General features: G+C 69.8%; 1 protein-coding gene across 1 annotated transcript; it reads right to left on the bottom strand.

Moving 5' to 3' along the window:
• Positions 1-651: 651 nt before the first annotated feature.
• CAMTA2 (calmodulin binding transcription activator 2) lies at positions 652-19,266 on the bottom strand. The gene is given in 31 exon segments (XM_066985125.1): positions 652-780; positions 1,266-1,340; positions 2,016-2,203; positions 4,784-4,804; positions 5,739-5,810; positions 5,920-6,051; positions 6,053-6,141; positions 6,454-6,494; positions 6,699-6,910; positions 6,998-7,078; positions 8,725-9,018; positions 10,117-10,195; positions 10,604-10,781; positions 12,035-12,142; positions 12,580-12,619; positions 12,621-12,678; positions 12,680-12,713; positions 12,799-12,875; positions 12,877-12,919; positions 13,573-13,773; positions 14,669-14,706; positions 14,708-14,759; positions 14,762-14,791; positions 14,881-14,995; positions 14,997-15,032; positions 15,101-15,172; positions 15,470-15,605; positions 16,852-16,919; positions 17,044-17,144; positions 17,727-17,836; positions 18,789-19,266. Coding segments are annotated over 30 exon segments (2,766 nt in total). The 5' UTR covers positions 17,758-17,836; positions 18,789-19,266; the 3' UTR covers positions 652-716.
• Positions 19,267-19,432: the final 166 nt, after the last annotated feature.

Here is a 19,432-nt window from a genome sequence, read left to right as displayed (position 1 = left end):
TAAAGGGGCGGGGCTTGCCTCAAGGGGCGTGGCTTACCTTAAACGGGCGTGCGCTCACTTAAAGGGGCGTGGCTTTCCTTAAAGGGGCATGGGTTCACTTACAGGGGCCACGATTGAAGGGGCGGGGCCTCCCTTAAAAGGGCATGGGTACCCTGAAAGGGGCGTGGCTTCCCTTAAATGGACGCGCGTTCACTTAAAGGGGCGTGGCTTGCCTTAAAGGAGGCGGGGCTTACCTTAAAGGGGCATTGCTTACCTTAAAGGGGAGGGGCTGCCATTAAAAGGGCGTGGCTTCCCTAAAGGGGGCGTGGCTTCCCTTAAAGGGGCGTGGCTTCCCTTAAAGGGGCGGGGCTTCCCTTAAAGGGCCAGGCGCCCCCTACAGCTGCTGCCCCTCCCTGAGGGTGCTGTGCCCCCCCCCCCGGCGCGTGTCGTCCCCCCCCCGTGCCCCCCCAAGCCGCAGACACCGTTTTATTGGGTTTTTTGTGTGTTTTTTTGCTTGTTTTTGCACCCCGCCTCCTTTTTCCTTCACTTTTACTGGAAATTTGTACAAAGGGGCCCCCGCGGGCCTGGTTTGGGAGGGGGGGGGGAGGCATGCGGGGGGGGGCGCCGCCGGGCAGCGGGGGGGGGCGCTTGGCACAAGAGATAAGGCAAAGCCGGGGGGGGGGGGGGCGGGGGCAGCCCCTCCCCCTTGTCCCCTCCCCCCCCCCCACCACGGGGGGTCACGAGGCCAGGCCCCGCTTCTGTAAACTTTCCACCTCTCTGCTCTGCTTCAGCTCCTTCATCCTGGGGGAAATGGAGGGGGGTTAGGAGATGGGGGGGCACACGCACAGTGACCCCCCCAAAAGCCCCCTCCGGCCCCACAGCAGCTTCAACCCCCCACGGCAGCCCCGCAAGGTCCCCGTGTCCCCCCCCCGTGTCCCCACGCCCCCCCATGTCCCAACAGCCCCCCCTTGCCCCCACATCCCCCCCCATGTCCCTGTACCCCCCCCATGTCCCCACATGCCCCCCTTCAGGTCCCTACATCCCCCCCATGTCCCCATGTCCCCCCCATTGTCCCCGTGCCCCCCATGTCCCTACATCCCCCCCATGTCCCCTTGGCCCCCCCACGCCCCCCATGTCCCCACACCCCCCTCGTGTCCCCCTGTCCCTGTCCTCACGCCCCCCATGTCCCTACCTCCCCCCATGTCCCCATTGCCCCCCCCGTGTCCCCATGCCCCCCCATGTCCCCTTGGCCCCCCCGCCCCCACGTCTCCCCCCCACGCCCCCACCGATGGCGGCAGCGCCTCAGGAACCGCATGATCTTGCGCGCCGCCTGGTCCTGCTTCTTGGTCAGGAAGGTGCCCCTAAAATTATGGGGGGGGGGGGCACAGGGCTCAGGACCCCCCCCAAAAGAAGGGGTCCCGTGTCCCCCCCCCCCCATAAAAAAGGGGGTCCCACTCACTTGTTGCGCGGCGGCGGGGCGGGGGGGCGGGGGGGCCCCTGCTGCAGGCCCTGGCGGTGGCTGGGGGGGACACCCGTGTCCACCCCCATAAAAAGAAGGGGGTCCTGTGCCCCCCCCCCATAAAAAAGGGGTCCTGCTCACCTGCTGCGCTGCTGCACCCTTGTCAACCCCCATAAAAAAAGGGGTCCTGTGTCCCCCCCAAAAAAAGGGGGTCCCGTGCCCCCCCCCCCGAAAAAAATCGAGTCCCGTGGCCCCCCCATATAAAGAAGGGGGTCCTGTGCCCCCCCCCCCCCCAAAAAAAGGGGTCCTGCTCACTTGATGCGCTGCTGCAGGCCCTGGCGGTGGCTGGGGGGGGCACAGCGCTCAGGACCCCCCCCCAAAAAAGAAGGGGGTCCTGTGTCCCTCCCCCATAAAAAGGGGTCCTGGCCCCCCCATTAAAAAAGGAGTCACCCCTCGTCCTGCTCACCTGCTGTGCTGCTTCACCCCACGCCCCCCCCCAAAAATAAGGGGTCCTGTGCCCTCCCCCAAAAAATAAGGGGTCCCGCGCCCCCCCCCATAAAAAAGGGGTCCCACTCACTTGTTGCGCGGCGGCGGGGCGGGGGGCGCGGGGGGCCCCTGCTGCAGGCCCTGGCGGTGGCTGCGGTAGCGCTGCTGGATGAGGAGGGCGGCGCGGCGGCGGCGCTGGAAGCGCTTCTGCTCCTGGTAGCTGCGGAACTTGCTCTGGATCAGGATGGCCGCGCGCGTCATCTGCTGGTACAGCGCGTACTGGGGGGGGAACGGGGCGGGGGGGGAAACGGGTCATTTGGGATCGGGGACCCAAAAAGGGACCCCAGGGGTCGGGGACCCCAAAAGGGAGCGGGGGATTGAGGGATCCCAAAAGGGACCCCGGGGATTGGGGATCCCAAAAGGGATCAGGGTGTTCGGGGACCCCAAAAGTGAGAGGGGGATTGAGGGATCCCAAAAAGGACCCCGGAGGTTGGGGATCCCAAAAGGGAGCAGGGGATTGAGGGATCCCAATAGGGACCCCGGGGGTTGGGGATGCCACAAGGGATTGTGGTGGTTGGGGACCCCAAAAGGGAGCGGGGGATTGAGGGATCCCACAAGAGATCCCAAAAGGGATGGTGGTGGTTAGGGATCCCAAAAGGGATCAGGGTGGTTGGGCACCCCAAAAGGATCGTGGTGCTCAGGGATCCCAAAAGGGATTGGGGTGGTTGGGCACCCCAAAAGGGATGGTGGTGGTTGGGGATCCCAAAAGGGAGCGGGGGGTTTAGGGATCCCACAAGGGATGCTGATGTTTGGGGACCCCAAAAGGGATCCCGGTGGTTGGGGATCCCACAAGGGGTTGTGGTGGTTGGGGATCCTACAAGGGATCATGGTGGTTGGGGGTCCCAAAAGGATCGTGGTGCTCAGGGATCCCAAAAGGGATGTCGATGTCTGGGGATCCTACAAGGGATCATGGTGGTTGGGGACCCCAAAAGGGAGTGGGGGATTTAGGGATCCCACAAGGGATGCCGATGTTTGGGGACCCCAAAAGGGACCCCGGTGGTTGGGGATCCCAAAAGGATCGTGGTGCTCAGGGATCCCAAAAGGGATTGGGGTGGTTGGGCACCCCAAAAGGGACCCGGTGATTGGGGATCCCAAAAGGGACCCCGGGGGTTGGGGATGCCACAAGGGATGGTGGTGGTTGGGCACCCCAAAAGGGATGGTGATGGTTGGAGATCCCAAAAGGGATCGTAGGATTTAGGGATCCCAAAAGGGACCCCGGGGGTTGGGGATCCCAAAAGGGAGTGGGGTGTTTGGGGACCCCAAAAGGGAGCGGGGGATTGAGGGATCCCAAAAAGGACCCCGGAGGTCGGGGGACCCCAAAAGGGAGTGGGGGATTGAGGGATCCCAAAAGGGACCCTGGGGGTTGGGGATCCTAAAAGGGAGAGGGGGATTGAGGGATCCCAAAAGGGATGCCGGGGGTTGGGGATCCCAAAAGGATCGTGGTGCTCGGGGATCCCAAAAGGGAGTGGGGTGTTTGGGCACCCCAAAAGGGATGGTGGTGGTTGGGGACCCCAAAAGGGATCAGGGTGTTCAGGGATCCCAAAAGGGAGCAGGGGATTTAGGGATCCCGAAAGGGACCCCGGTGGTTGGGGATCCCAAAAGGGATCAGGGTGTTCGGGGACCCCAAAAGGGAGAGGGGGATTGAGGGATCCCAAAAGGGACCCCAGCAGTTGGGGATCCCAAAAGGGACCCCGGGGGTTGGGGATCCCAAAAGGGATTCCAGAGGTTGGGGATCCCAAAAGGGACTGGGGTGTTTGGGGACCCCAAAAGGGAGCGGGGGATTGAGGGACCCCAAAAGAGACCCCGGTGGTTGGGGACCCCAAAAGGGAACGGGGGATTGAGGGATCCCAAAAAGGACCCCGGGGGTTGGGGATCCCGTAAGGGGTTGTGGTAGTTGGGGATCCCAAAAGGGAGCAGGGGATTGAGGGACCCCAAAAGGGACCCCGGGGGTTGGGGATGCCACAAGGGGTTGTGGTGGTTGGGGACCCCAAAAGGGAGTGGGGTGGTTGGGAATCCCTAAAGGGATCAGGGGATTTAGGGATCCCAAAAGGGACCCCGGGGGTTGGGCACCCCAAAAGGGGTTGTGGTGGTTGGGGATCCCAAAAGGATCGTGGTGCTCGGGGATCCCACAAGGGATGCCGATGTTTGGGGATGGGGACCCCAAAAGGGACCCTGGTGTTCAGGGATCCCAAAAGGGACCCCAGTGGTTGGGGACCCCAAAAGGGAGCAGGGGATTGAGGGACCCCAAAAGGGACCCCGGGGTTGGGCACCCCAAAAGGGCCCCCGGTGTTGGGGAACCCCAAAAGGGACCCCAGTGTTGGGGGACCCCAAAAACGACCCTGGTGTTGGGGGACCCCAAAAGGGACCCCGGTGTCTGGGCACCCCAAAAGGGCCCCCGCTGTTGGGGAACCCCAAAAGGGACCCCAGCATTGGGGGACCCCAAAAGGGACCTCGGTGTTAGGGGACCCCAAAAGGGACCCCGCTGTTTGGGAACCCCAAAAGGGAACCCAGTGTTGGGGGACCCCAAAAGGGACCTCAGTGTCTAGACACCCCAAAAGGGACCCCAGCGTTGGGGGACCCCAAAAGGGACCTCGGTGTTAGGGGACCCCAAAAAGGCCCCCGGTGTTTAGGCACCCCAAAAGGTCCCCCGCTGTGGGGGAACCCCAAAAGGGACCCCAGCGTTGGGGGACCCCAAAAGGGACCTCGGTGTTAGGGGACCCCAAAAGGGACCTCGGTGTTAGGGGACCCCACAAAGGCCCCCGGTGCCTCTGCACCCCAACACCTGGGAGCCCCCGTTACCTTCAGAGCAATCCAGGTGAGCTTGCGGGGCAGAGAGAGAGAGGGTTAGTGGGGGGGGGGGGGGCTTGGGGGGTCCTGGGGGGGCTGGGGGGGTCTGGGGGGGTCTTGGGGTGGTCTTGGGGGGCCTGGGGGGGTTTTGGGGGGGTCTGGGGGCAGTCTTGGGAGGGTTTTGGGGGGGGTTTGGGGGGTCTCAGGGGGTTTTGGGGGGTCTTAGTGGGTCTTGGGGGGGTCTGGGGGGTTTTGAGGTGGGTTTTGGGGGGTCTCGGGGAGGTTTTGGGGGTCTCGAGGGGTCTCAGGGGGTTTTGCGGGGGTTTTGGGGGGTCTTGGGGGGGTCTTGGGGGGTCCTGGGGGATTTTGGGGGGTCTTGGGGGGTTTTGAGGGGGTTTTGGGGGGGGTTGGGGGTTTTGGGGGGTCTTGTGGGGGTTTTGGGGGGCCTCAAGGGGGTTTTGGGGGGATCTCGGGGGGTCTTGGGTGGTCTTGGGGGGTTTTGGGGGATCTCGGGGGGTTTTGGGGGGTCTCGAGGGGTCTAGGGGGGTTTTGGGGGGGGGGTTTTGGGGTGTTTTTTTTTGGGGGGGGGGGGTCCCCGTTACCTGCCTGTACTTGCGGTAGCAGCGCTGGATGACGGCGGCCGCCATCTCCTGGGGGGCTTGGGGGGATCTCGGGGGGCTTTTGGGGGGTGTCGACGGTTTTGGGGGGCCTCGAGGGGTCTCGGGGGGTCTCGGGGGGTCTCGGGGGGTTTTGGGGGGGGTTTCGGGTTATTTTTTTGGGGGGGGGGGTCCCCGTTACCTGCTTGTACTTGCGATAGCAGCGCGGGGGGTTTTGGGGGATCTCGGGGGGCTTTTGGGGGGTCTTGGGGGGCTTTTGGGGGGTGTCAAGGGTTTTGGGGGGTCTCGAGGGGTCTCGGGGGGTTCTGGGGGGGTTTCAGGTTATTTTTTTGGGGGGGGGCCCCCGTTACCTGCTTGTACTTGCGGTAGCAACGCTGGATGACGGCGGCCGCCATCTCCTGCTGCTCCTTCAACCGCCGGCCCTGCGGGAGATTTTTTGGGGGGGGGGGGGGGGTCAGGGAGATTTTTGGGGGGGGGGGGGGTTTTGGGGGGAGGGGGGCGTTTTTTGAGGGGGGGGTCCCGGGGGCGCACCCGGTACTTGCGGAAGGCGCTCTGGATGAGGCGGGCGGCCTCGTAGAGCTCGTGCTGCTCGCGGTCGGAGAGCGTCAGCAGGGCGACGTCGCCCTCCTGCCGGCCCCCCGCGCCCCCCGCCGCCGCCGCCGGCCGAGGCGTTGAGGAACTCGGCCCAGCCGGCGGCCGACGGGGGGGCGCGGGGCCCCCCCGGCGGGACGCGGGGGGCGCCTCCGCTTGCTGCTGTGGGGGGGGGGAGAAAATATTGGGGGGGGGAAGAAAATTTGGGGGGGGGGGGGGGAGAAAATTTGGGGGGGGGGGTCTCAGGAATCCACGTCCCACCCCGGGGGTCTCCGTTGAGATGGAGATGGGATTTTGGGGGGGGGGGGGGGGATGCTCGGGGCCCCCCAGTGGGATTGGGGGGCGGGGGGCGCCTCTGCTTTGCTGCTGGGGGGGGGAGAAAATTTTTTGGGGGGGGGTCCCGGGCAATCCCCGTCCCGCCCCGGGGGTCTCCGTCGAGATGGAGATGGGATTTTGGGGGGGGGGGGGGGATGCTCGGGGCCCCCCCGGTGGGATTGGGGGGCGCCTCCGCTTTGCTGTGGGGGGGGAGAAAATTTGGGGGGGGGGAGAAAATTTGGGGGGGGGGGGGTCTGAGGAATCCGCGTCCCGCCCCGGGGGTCTCCGTCGAGATGGAGACGGGATTTTGGGGGGGATTTGGGGGGGGGATTTTTTTTGGGGGGGGGGATTTTTTTGGGGGGGGGGGATTTTGGGGTGGGGGGGGATTTTTTGGGGGGTGTTACCTTTGCGGGGGGGGGCGCGGCGGCGGCGGCGGCGGGGGGGCGGTCGACGCTGTCCAGGTAGGCGGCCAGCCAAGCCATGGCGGCGCTGAGCCCCCCCCCGGCGGTGCCTCTGCCCCCCCGCGCCCCCCGCGGCTTCGCCCCCCCGGGGGCTCCCGCTTGATGCGCTCCGGGGTGGCCTCGAGGATCTGCCGGGCCAGGGTCACCACCTCCGCCTGGGGGGGGCGGGGGGGGGGTTAGGACGCCTTTTTGTGCCCCCCCACCCCAAAATGATGTCCCCCCCCCCCTGAAAAAAAAATCACCTGGAGGGCGTCGGAGGGCGCGGGGCCGTCGTCGGCGTCCGGGGGCTCGGGGGGGCGAGAGGCTGCTGGCGGTGCTGAGCCCTGGGGGGGGGGCGGGGGGTGAGGGGGAGGCACGGGGGGCGTGGGGGGGGGTGGGGGGGGGGATTGGGGGGGTTGGGGGGGTTGGGGGGTGGGGGATGGGGGAGGTGGGGGGGGGGGGGGGTGGGGGGGACATGGAGATGGGGAGGGGACGTGGGGGGGTGGGGGGGTGGGGAGGGGGTAGGGGACACGGGGGGGTGTGGGGAGGGGATGGGGGCGTGGGGGGGACATGGGGGGACACGGGGGGACACGGGGGGGACACGGGGGGACATGGGGGGGACACGGGGGGGACATGGGAGGGACGTGGGGGGGACACGGGAGGACACAGAGGGACATGGGGGGGGGACATGGGAGGACATGAGAGGACACGGAGGGGACACGGAGGGACACGGGGAGGACATGGGGGGGACACGGGGGGGACATGAGGGGACACGGGGGGACACGAGAGGACATGGGGGGGACACGAGGGGACAGGGAGGGACACAAAGGGACATGGGGGACATGAGAGGACACAGGAGGGGACATGGAGGGACATGGGGGGGACACAGGAGGACACGAGGGGACACGGAGGGGACACGGGAGGATATGGAGGGGACACGAGGGGGACACAGGGGGACATGGGAGGGACACAGGGAGGACATGGGGGGGACATGGAGGGGACACGGGGGGACACGGGAGGACATGGAGGGACATGAGGGGTCACAGGAGGACACGGGGGGGACATGGAGGGGACACGGAGGGACATGGGAGGACGTGGGGGGGACACGAAGGGGACATGAAGGGACACGGAGGGACATGGAGGGACATGGGGGGGACATGGGGGGGACATGGGGGGGACACAGGAGGACACGAGGAGACATGTGAGGACATGAGGGGACATGGGGGGGACACGGGGGGACACAGGAGGACATGGGGGGGACACGGGGGGGCATGAAGGGACACGGAGGGGACACGAGAGGACACAGGCGGACACGGGAGGACATGGGGGGACATGAGGGGACATGGGGGGGACACAGGAGGACATGGGGGGGACACGGGGGGGACATGGGGGGACATGGGAGGGACATGGGGGGACACGGGAGGGACACAGGGGGACATGGGAGGACATGAGGGGACATGAGGGGACATGGGGGGGACACGGGGGGGACACAGGAGGACATGGGGGGGACACGGGGGGCATGGAGGGACACGGAGGGGACACGAGAGGACACAGGGGGACACGGGAGGACATGGGGGGGACATGAGGGGACATGGGGGGGACACGGGGGGACATGGGGGGACACGGGAGGGACACAGGGGGACATGGGAGGACGTGAGGGGACATGGGGGGGACACGGGGGGCACATGGGGGAGACATCGAGGGACACGGGAGGACATGGGGGGGACACGGGGGGACATGGGGGGACATGGAGGGGACACAGGGGGACATGGAGGGACACAGGGGGCACATGGGGGGGACATGGAAGGACATGGGGGGACATAAGAGGACACGAGGGGCCATGAGGGGACACGGAGGGGACACGGGGGGCACAGCAGGACATGGGGGGGACACGGGAGGACACGGAGGGACACGAGGGGACACAAGGGGACACGGGGGGACACACGGGGGGGACACGGAGGAGGGGACCCGGAGGGGGGGGACACCGTACCTGTGTCGGGGCTGGCCGAGAGCGGGGAGGGGCCGCGCGGCGTCCCCTCGGGCGGCCTGGGCGAGCCGTGGGGGCGTCCCCGTGGGTGTCCCCGGGGGGACGTCCCGGGGGGGGGGGCGTCCCCGGGCGGCCCCCCCGCAGCTCCTCGAGGCGGGCGGCCAGGGCGCGGTGGCCGCGGGCGCGGGCGACGGCGAGGGGCAGGCGGCCCCGCGAGTCCGGCACCGCCAGCGCCCGCCCGTCCCAGCGCCACAGCCGCTCCGCCGCCCGCGCGTGGCCCAGCGCGCACGCCCACATCTGGGGGGGACAGGGGGGGGGACATCGGGGGACATTGGGGACATCGGGGGACACGGGGACACGGCCCCCCGGGGCTCCTCGGGGCTCCTCAGGACCCCCGGGGCTCGCCCAAGGGCGGCTGTGCCAATGTCCCCCCCCCCGTCTTTGTCCCCGCCATGTCCCCGTCCCCATCATGTCCCCATCCCTGTCCCCACCGTGTCCCCATCCCCATCCCCTCCGTGTCCCCGTCCCCTTCATGTCCCCCGTCCCCATCCCCTTTGTGTCCCTGTCCCCTTCGTGTCCCCATCCTTGTCCCTGCCACGTCCCCATCCCCTTCATGTCCCTGCCACGTCCCTGTCCTGTCCCTGTCCCCACCGTGTCCCCATCCTTGTCCCCACCATGTCCCAGGCCCCTTCGTGTCCCTGCCACGTCCCTGCCGTGTCCCCGTCCCCATCGTGTCCCCATCCTTATCCCCACCATGTCCCCATCCCCTCCGTGTCCCTGTCCCCATCACGTCCCTGTCCCCGTCCCCTTCATGTCCCTGTCCCCATCCCTGACCTGTCGCTGTCCCCATGGTGTCCCCGTCCCCATCATGTCCCCATCCCCATCCCTGCCCTTCATGTCCCTGTCCCCACCATGTCCCCATCCCTGCCATGTCCCTGTCCCCATTGTGTCCCCATCCCCTTCACGTCCCCGTCCCCACCACGTCCCCATCCCCACTGTGTCCCTGTTCCCAAAGTGTCCCCGTCCCCATCCCTGCCATGTCCCTGTCCCCATGATGTCCCCATCCCTGTCCCCACGGTGTCCCCATCCCCGTCATGTCCCTGTCCCCACGGTGTCCCCATCCCCACCCTGTCCCTGTCCCCATGGTGTCCCCATCCTCACCATGTCCCTGTCCCCACGGTGTCCCCATCCCCACCCTGTCCCTGTCCCCATGGTGTCCCCATCCTCACCATGTCCCTGTCCCCATGGTGTCCCAATCCCTGTCCCCACCGTGTCCCCATCCCCATCCCATCATGTCCCTGTCCCCGCCATGTCCCCATCCCCATCCCCACCATGTCCCCCTCCCCATCGTGTCCCTGTCCCCGTCCCCGCGGTGTCCCCGCGGCGTCCCCGTACCAGCGGCGTGCAGCAGAAGTGGTCCACGCTGAGCGGGTCGGCCTCCTGCTGCAGCGCCAGGCTCTCGGCCGCCAGCACCCTGCGGGGACACGGGGGGGACGGGGGGACAGGAGAGGTCCCCAACGTGGCCCTGCCTTGGGGACAACCCCCCCCCCCCAGCCCCACGGCGGGGGGACACCGGGAGGCCGGATCCGTCCCCGTCCCCATCGCGAGCCTCCCGGGGGCTCTGTCCCCATCCTGTCCCCGTGTCCCCAGGGTGCCCCCCACGTCCCCAGGGTGCCCCCCACGTCCCCAGGGTGCCCCCCACGTCCCCATGTCCCCCCCAAGTCCCCATGGGGGCCACCGGGAGGCCGGATCCATCCCCGTCCCCATCGCGAGCCTCCCGGGGGCTCTGTCCCCATCCCGTCCCCATGTCCCCACGGCGCCCCCCGCGTCCCCCCTTGTCCCCGTGTCCCCCCCTTGTCCCCCCTTGTCCCCCCCCGCTGACCGCCAGCGCCGCAGCGCGTCCACGAGCCCCGCGTAGCCCTGGGCGGCCGCCAGGTGCAGCAGCGTCATCCCGCGGGGGCGGCCCCGGCCCCCAGCGCCGCGCCCCCCGGGCGGCCCGGCCGAGCCATCAGCGCCTCGCACACGGCCACCAGGCGCGCCTCGAAGGTGGCCCCCGGGACCTGGCGGGGACGGGGGGGGGTTAGGGGGCGGTGGGGACGTGGGGGGCATCGGGGACCCTGGGGGCAATGGGGACATTGGGGACACGGGGGGGCATTGGGGACATTGGGGACCCCGGGGGCATTGGGGACGTGGGGGCGTTGGGGACCCAGGGGACATTTGGGGATGTGGGGGATATGGGGGACATTTGGGACCCCGGGGACATTGGGGGGCATTGGGGACGTGGGGGCATTGGGGACCCCGGGGGCAATGGGGACATTGGGGACACGGGGGGGGCATTGGGGACATTGGGGATGTGGGGGGCATTGGGGACATGGGGGCATCGGGGACATTGGGGACCCCGGGGGCAATGGGGACGTGGGGGCATTGGGGATGTTGGGGACATGGGGGGGCATTGGGGACCCCGGGGACATTGGGGACGTTGGGGGGCATTGGGGACGTGGGGGACATTGGGGGCCCAGGGGACATTGGGGATGTGGGGGGCACTGGGGGCATTGGGGACCCCGGGGGCAGTGGGGACACGGGGGGGCATTGGGGACGTGGGGGGCATTGGGGACCCAGGGGACATTTGGGGACCCAGGGGACATTTGGGGATGTGGGGGATATGGGGGACATTTGGGACCCCGGGGACACTGGGGACATTGGGGACATGGGGGGCATTGGGGACGTGGGGACATTGGGGACCCAGGGGACGTTGGGGACATGGGGACCCCAAGGGACATTGGGGATGTGGGGGGCATCGGGGGCATTGGGGACCCCGGGGGCATTGGGGACGTGGGGACATCGGGGGCCCAGGGGACATTGGGGACTTTTGGGATGCGGGGGACATTTGGGGACCCCGGGGGACATTTGGGGACACCGAGGGACATTTGGGGACCCCGGGGGACATCGTGGGCCCTGAGGACATTGGGGACATTGGGGGACATTTGGGGACGTGGGGGACATTGGGGGGGGGCCAAGGGACATTTGGGGACCCCGGGGGACATTGAGGACCCCGGGGACATTTGGGACGTGGGGGCCACCAGGGGACATTTGGGACCTGGGGGACATTTGGGGACATTTGGGGACATCGGGGACCCTGAGGACATTGGGGGACATTGGAGGACGTGGGGGACGTTTGGGGGGGCCCAAGGGACATTTGGGGACCCCGGGGGACATCGGGGGCCACCAGAGGATTCCGGGGGCCGCAGGGGGTGCTGGGGACACCGAGGGACACGGGGGGGACGGGAGAGACCCCCCCCCCGCCCTCACCTGCCCCGGGGGGTCTCGGGGGCCCCCCTGGGGGGCCGCGCGGCCGCCAGGTCGGCCAGGCGCCGCTCCATCTGCTCCAGGCGCTCCAGGATGGACATGCGGAACTGGTTGTCTGGGGGGGGGGGGGGGGCAAAATATCATCGGGGGGGCAAAATATCACCGGGGGGGCACCGGGGCACGGGGACCCCCCCGGAGGGGCTGGGGGGGCACAAACCCCCCACCCCCAGGTAAATGCGAGGGGGCGGAGGACGGGGACGATTTTAGGGTGCCCCCCGCCCCTTAATGCAGGGAAATGGGGGGGGGGGGGGCAAATATTCACTGGGGGGGGGCAAAATATCACGGGGTGGGCAAAATATCACGGGGGGGGCCAAAATATGACCTGGGGGTAAAAATCAGGGCACGGGACCCCCCAACCCCCACCCCAGGTATCTGCACGGGGACGAGGACGATTTTAGGGTGCCCCCCCCCCAATAACGCATGGAAACGGCTGGGGGGGGCTCTATTTTTATGTCCCCCCCCCCAAAAAAAAAAAACAAACCTCTCACTCACCGTCCAGGGCCAGCCAGTCGAGCTGGGAGCCCGCGGCCCCCCGCCCCCCCCCGGGCCCTGTACTCGAAGGGGGCCGCGGCCGAGAGCGGCCGGGGGGCAGGCGACGCGCAGGGCGGCCACGCCGGCCTCGTGGGCTGGGGGGGGGACACACACACACAACATCAATTTGAGGGGGGGGGCTTTTATTTGTGGCCCCCCCCCCAAAAAAATTGGGCTTACGGGGGCAGTAGCAGCGCAGCACGCCGGGCTGGACGAGCGCCGCCGGCACGGAGACGCGGTCGAAGAGGCAGCTGTACGCCCCCCGCGCTCCAGGGGCCGGTGATCAGCACCTTGACCCCCCCTGAGGAAATTGGGAAGGGGGGCACTCCGTCAGACCCCCCTTAAATATAAACCCCCCCCCGGAATAAACCCCCCCCCCGAGCCCCCCGGGGGGCTCACCTCGGGGTACGACCACTCCGGGGAGAAGTCGCTGATGGCGGCCGGCGCCTCGGCGGTGTCCTCGGGGGGGCTCCGGGCTGGGGGGGCCGGGGGGGCCCGGGGGGGGTCGGGGGGCCGCCCCCCCCCCAGGTTTTGCCCCCGCCCCCCAGCAGCTCTCGGGCAGGGGGAGGAGGAGGAGGAGGGAGGGGGGGGGGTCAGGAGGCCGTCGAGACGGGGGCGAAAGGTTCCCCCCGGGGGCCCCGCCGCTGCGGCCCCCGCGGCCCCCGGATCGTCGGGGGGCGCGGGGGGTTTGTGGAGGAGGGGGGGGGGGTCGCGGGGGGGGGGGGGGCCGGGGCCGGGCTCGCAGCCGTAGGTTTGGCCCCGGCGGGGGCTGTTGAGGAAGCAGTCGGGGTCGAAAGCGAGCCCGGGGGGGCCGGGGGGGCAAGGGGGGCCCTCGGTGGCCACCAGGTGTTGGCTGGGCGTTAGCCCCCCCCCCGGGGTTGCCCCCCCCGGGGTGACCCCCCCCCCAGCCAAGCCGGCCACCAGCAGAAGGGGCAGCGCCCCCCCCGCCCCGGCTTGGGGGTGCCGGGGGGGGGGGGGAGGCGAAAGGGACCCCCCGTGGGCCCGGCGGGGGGTCCCGGGGAAGGTTGGGTGGTGTCGGGGGAGGAGGGGGCTTTGGGGGGGTCGGGAGCGCCGCCCCCCCCCCCCGCCGCGCCCCCTGGAGCTTGGGGGAGATGAGGCGGTGCCGGGCGCTGCCGCACTTGTGGCCCGGGGAGCCTGGGGGGGGGGGGGGGGAAAAGGGGTTAAAAAGGGGGGGGGAGGGTTCGGGGACCCCCCCCGGGGGTGTTGGGGACCCCCCTGTGGGTTTTGGGGGGGTTTCGGGGGGGGTTGGGGGGCCCCCGGGGGTTTTTGGGGGGTCACGGGGGGTTGGGGTCCCCTGGGAGGGACAGGGGACCTGGAATTGGGGGGGGGGGCACGTAATGGGGGGGTCCCGGGGGTCTCGGGGGGTCCTGGGGGTTTCAGGGGGGCTCCTGGGGGTCCTGGGGGGTCCTGGGAATCCTGGGGGTCCCGGGGGGTTTTGGGGGTCCCAGGGGGGTCTTGGGGGTCCTGGGGAAGGGTCCTGGGGGTCCCGTGGAGGGGCCCTGGGGGTTCTGGGGGGGTCTTGGGGGTCCTGGGGGGGGGGTTGGGGGTCCGGGGGGTCCTGAGGATCCCAGGGGGGTTTAGGGGTCCTGGGGGGATTTGGGGGTCCCGGGGGGGTGATTTTGGGGGTCCCGGGGGGGGTCCTGGGGGTCCCGAGGGTCCCGGGGGGGCCTGGGGGTCCTGAGGCTCCCAGGGCGTTTTGAGGGTCCCGGGGAGGTTTTGGGGGTCCTGGGGGGGTCCTGGGGGTTCCGGGGGGGTTTAGGGGTCCTGGGGGGATTTGGGGGTCCAGGGGGGTGATTTTGGGGGTCCCGGGGGGTGGTCCTGAGGATCCCAGGGGGGTTTGGGGGTCCCGGGGGGGGGGGTTGGGGTCCCAGGGGGGTGTCCTGGGGGTTCTGGGGGGGTCTTGGGGGTCCTGGGGGGGTTTGGGGGGTCCTGGGGGGTCCCAAGGCTCCCGGGGGTTTGAGGGTCCCGGGGACGTTTTGGGGGTCCCGGGGGGGGAATGTTTGGGGGGGGGGGCTGTTTTGGGGCTCACCGGCGCCCCCGGCGCAGAGGCAGGCGTGGGTGCGGGGGGGGCCGTGCCCGCTGGCTCTCCAGGACGTGCTGCACCAGCTGCTCCAGCGCCGCCCCCGCCGCCGCCCCCACTTCATCCCGTGGACTATGGGGGGTCAAACGAGGAATTTAGGGTGGGGGGGGGGCTGTGTAACCCCCCCCCCCAAAATAAAAAAAAAAGGGGGGGGGTCTTACACATGGGGCGCAGCTGGGCCACGAGCTCCTCGGGCGAGCACTTGAGCCACTCGCGGCGGTCGGAGGCGCAGAGGGGGGCCCCCGGCGCGGCCCCCCCGCCGTCCTCCACGGGGGGGCACGTTGAGGTAGTGCACCAGGACGATGTCGGGGTTCTGGGGGGGGCAGGATGAGCTGGGCCCCCCTTTTTTTTGGGGGGCCCCCCCAAAGGGTAAGGACCTACCTGCAGCAGCCAGTAGCAGCGGCGGTGGAAGGTGGGGACGATGGAGGAGTGCACGTAGCAGCCGTAGAGGCACTGGGGGGGGGGGGTCGGGGGGGGCACCCCAAAAATTGATGTTACGGGGGGCGCACCCCAAAATTGCCGTTATGGGGGGCAGCACCCCCGTATGGGCTCTGACACCCCCAAAACACCACGGGGGGGGCCCCCGGGTGCCCCCGCCCATGTCTGTATCCCGCTGGGGGGGCTGTTTTTTTTTTTTTGGGGGGGTGTCTTTTATTCTGGGGGGGTCTTTTATTTTGGGGGGGGGTCTTTTATTTTGGGGGGGGGGTCTTTTATGTTGGGGGGGCTGTTTGGGGCCGGGGGGGGCCCTACCTCGACGCCCTGCACCTTGAGCTTCATGTGGTCCTCGCGCGTGGTCTTGCCGTCCTTGCGCTTCTTCCAGCAGTAGCCGTCCTTGCGGTACTTCACCTTCTTGCGGTTGTACAGCAGCAGGGACCCGTTCTGCGGCCTGCCGACGGGGGGCACGGCCCCACAGCTGCCCCATAGCGCCCCATAGCTGCCCCATGGCTGCCCCACGGCTGCCCCACAGCTGCCCCATAGCTGCCCCATGGCTGCCCCATAACTGCCCCACAGCTGCCCCATGGCTGCCCCATAGCTGCCCCATGGCTGCCCCACGGCTGCCCCATGGCTGCCCCATAGCTGCCCCATAACTGCCCCACAGCTGCCCCACAGCTGCCCCATAGCTGCCCCATAGATGGCTCATGGCTGCCCCATAACTGCCCCATAGCTGCCCCATAGCTGCCCCACGGCTGCCCCACAGCTGCCCCATAGCTGCCCCATAGCTGCCCCACGGCTGCCCCACGGCTGCCCCATAGCTGCCCCATAGCTGCCCCATGGCTGCCCCATGGCTGCCCCATGGCTGCCCCATAGCTGCCCTATGGCTGCCCCATGGATGCCCCATAGCTGCCCCATGGCTGCCCCATAGCTGCCCCATGGCTGCCCCATAGCTGCCCCAGAGCTGCCCCATAGCTGCCCCACAGCTGCCCCATGGCTGCCCCATGGCTGCCCCACGGCTGCCCCATAGCTGCCCCATGGCTGCCCCACGGCTGCCCCACAGCACCCCACGGCTGCCCCACAGCTGCCCCACAGCCACCCCACAACCACCCCACGGCTGCCCCACAGCGCCCCACGTCTGCCCCACGTCTGCCCCACGTCTGCCCCACGGCCACCCCACGGCTGCCCCACATCACCCCATAGCTGCCCCATGGCTGCCCCACGGCTGCCCCATGGCTGCCCCAGGGCTGCCCCATAACTGCCCCATAGCTGCGCTATGGCTGCCCCATAGCTGCCCCATGGCTGCCCCATGGCTGCCCCATAGCTGCACTATGGCTGCCCCATAGCTGCCCCATAAATGCCCCATGGCTGCCCCACGGCTGCCCCACGGCTGCCCCACGGCTGCCCCAGGGCTGCCCCATAACTGCCCCATAGCTGCGCTATGGCTGCCCCATAGCTGCCCCATGGCTGCCCCATGGCTGCCCCACGGCTGCCCCACGGCTGCCCCACAGCTGCCCCACAGCACCCCATAGCTGCCCCACAAGCTGCGCTATGGCTGCCCCATAGCTGCCCCATGGCTGCCCCATGGCTGCCCCACAGCGCCCCATAGCGCCCCACAGCACCCCACGGCGCCCCACAGCCACCCCACAGCCACCCCACAGCGCCCCACGGCGCCCCACGGCGCCCCACGGCCGCCCCACCTCGTCTTGGGCGAGCAGGAGAGCCACTCCTCGTGCTTCTCAAAGGTGATGAGATAGGAGGCGATTTCCTTCGCGGGGGGGACAGAAGGAAGTGAGGCGTCCCCCGCTGCCCCCTCCCCGTCCCCAGGCGTCCCCCCTGTCCCCCCTGTCCCCAGGTGTCCCCAAAAGTGTCCCCCCCGTCCCCGTCCCCACCTCGTTGGTGTTCCAGCGCAGCCGCTCCTTGGGCAGCACGGGGCACTTGGGCAGGCACTCCACCAGCTTCCGCGGCAGGAAAACCTTCAGGGGGGTCCTGTCTGCGGGGCGAGGGGGAGGGCGACGTCCCCCAGGGCCCCCCCGTGACCCCTGGGGTCCCCCCCGGGTCCCTTGGGGTCCCCTTGAGGTCCCCTGGGGTCCCCCAAGGCCCCCCATGTCCCCTGGGGTCCCCGGGGTCCCCTGTGCCCCCTGGGGTCCCCTTGAGGTCCCTCCGTGTCCCTTGGGGTCCCCCCCATGTCCCCTGGGGTCCCCTTGAGGTCCCCTGGGGTCCCCTTGGGGTCCCCCCGTGTCCCCTGGGGTCCCCCCGTGTCCATTGGGTCCCCTTGAGGTCCCCCCCAGTGTCCCTTGGGGTCCCCCCGTGCCCCCTGGGGTCCCCCCGTGTCCCTTGGGGTCCCCCCGAAGTCCCCCTGTGTCCCTTGGGGTCCCCGTGCCCCCCCCCCGTGTCCCTTGGGGTCCCCCGAGGTCCCCCCAACGTCCCCCCGTGCCCCCTGGGGTCCCCCCGTGCCCCCTGGGGTCCCCCCATATCCCTTGGGGTCCCCCCAACGTCCCCCCCGTGCCCCTTGGGGTCCCCCCCGTGCCCCCTGCCCCCCCCCCGTGCCCCCCGCGCCCCCCGCGCCCCCCACCGGCCAGCTCCGCGGTCTCCTTGCAGCTCATTTTCGGGGCTGGCCGCGGGGCGCTCACAGCTCCCGGCCCGGGGGGCTCCAGAGGCGGGGCGCAGGGCAAGGGCTCACGCCTGGGGGCGGGGGCGTCACCCGCCGTGCCCCCCCCCCCCCGGCCCCCAGATCCCCCATCCCCCCCACGGCACCCCCCGGCCCTGCCCCACAGCCCCCCAATTCCCTCCCTGCCCCACAGCCCCCCCATCCCTGCCCTATAGCCCCCCACAGCCCCCCACAGCCCCCCACAGCCCCCCAGCCCTGCCCCATAGCCCCCAAATCCCCCCATAGCCCCCCCATCCCATAGCCCCCCATGTCCCCCCCAGCCCTGCCCCATAGCCCCCCCATCCCATAGCCCCCATGTCCCCCCAGCCCTGCCCCACAGCCCCCACAACCCCCATAGCCCCACATAGCCCCCCATCCCTGCCCCATAGCCCCCCAAATCCCCCCATAGCCCCCATAGCCCCCCATGCCTGCCCCATAGCCCCCCCATCCCCCCATAGCCCCCCATAGCCCCCCCAACCCTGCCCCACAACCCCCATAGCCCCCATAGCCCCCCACATCCCTGCCCCACAGCCCCCAAATCCCCCCATAGCCCCCACAGCCCCCCACAGCCCCCCAACCCTGCCCCATAGCCCCCCAAATCCCTGCCCCATAGCCCCCAAATCCCCCCATAGCCCCCCATATCCCCCCACATCCCCCCATAGCCCCCCAACCCTGCCCCATAGCCCCCCACAACCCCCATAGCCCCCCAAATCCCTGCCCCATAGCCCCCCACATCCCCCAAATCCCCCCATAGCCCCCCAACCCTGCCCCATAGCCCCCCCATAGCCCCCCATATCCCCCATAGCCCCCCAAATCCCCCCATAGCCCCCATAGCCCCCCATATCCCCCCATAGCCCCCCAACCCTGCCCCACAGCCCCCCCATACCCCCCATACCCCCCCCGTGTCCCCCCATAACCCTGCCCTCACCCCCCCAACCCCCCCCGCCCCCCAGCCCCCGCCCCCCTCCCCCCAGCCCCGCCCCCCACCTGCCGGCACGGGGCCTCCGCCGCCTCCCCCTCCCCCGCCGCCTCCTCCCCGGCCGCCGCCGCCGGCCGCCATCTTCCCGCCCCGCCGGGGCCCGGCGCTGACGGCGCCGCCGGCACGTGACCTCAGCGCGCACGGGGGGCGGGGCCTGGGGGCGGGGGGGGCGTGGTCCGGCGCCGGGTGGGCGGGGCCTCGGGGGAGGGGGCGTGGCCGACGGGTGCGGGCATTGCCTGGGGTGGGGGCGTGGCCTGGGGGTTGGGGGCGTGGCCTGCGGGAGGTGGGCGTGGCCTGGAGGAGGTGGGCGTGGCTTAATGAAGGTGGGCGGGGGCTAGTGAAGGTGGGCGTGGCTTGGCGAATGTGGGAGGGGCTTGGTGGCGGTGGGCGTGGCCTAGATGGATGTGGGCGTGGCTTGGTGAAGGTGGGCGTGGTTTATTGGAGGTGGGCGTGGCCACGCGGGGCACCCCCCTCCCCTCCCGGCCCCCCCCCCCAGCCCGGCCATAGAGGCTGCTCCTACAGCAACCCCCCCCAGGGGCACGTTTTGGGGGTAAAAGGCCTGATTTTGGGTGTGTGGGGCAAAAGCAAGGCCGGGGGGTGGGAGGGGGCCTGAGGGGCCTATGGGGGGGAGCCTGAGGGTCCTGGGGGGGTC

The sequence above is a fragment of the Anser cygnoides genome, chromosome 31, assembly GCF_040182565.1.
Source record: "Anser cygnoides isolate HZ-2024a breed goose chromosome 31, Taihu_goose_T2T_genome, whole genome shotgun sequence".
Taxonomy (NCBI): Eukaryota; Metazoa; Chordata; class Aves; order Anseriformes; family Anatidae; genus Anser; species Anser cygnoides.
The sequence above is the reverse complement of the archived record's forward strand: the minus strand, read 5'-3'. Positions and strand labels throughout refer to the sequence as shown.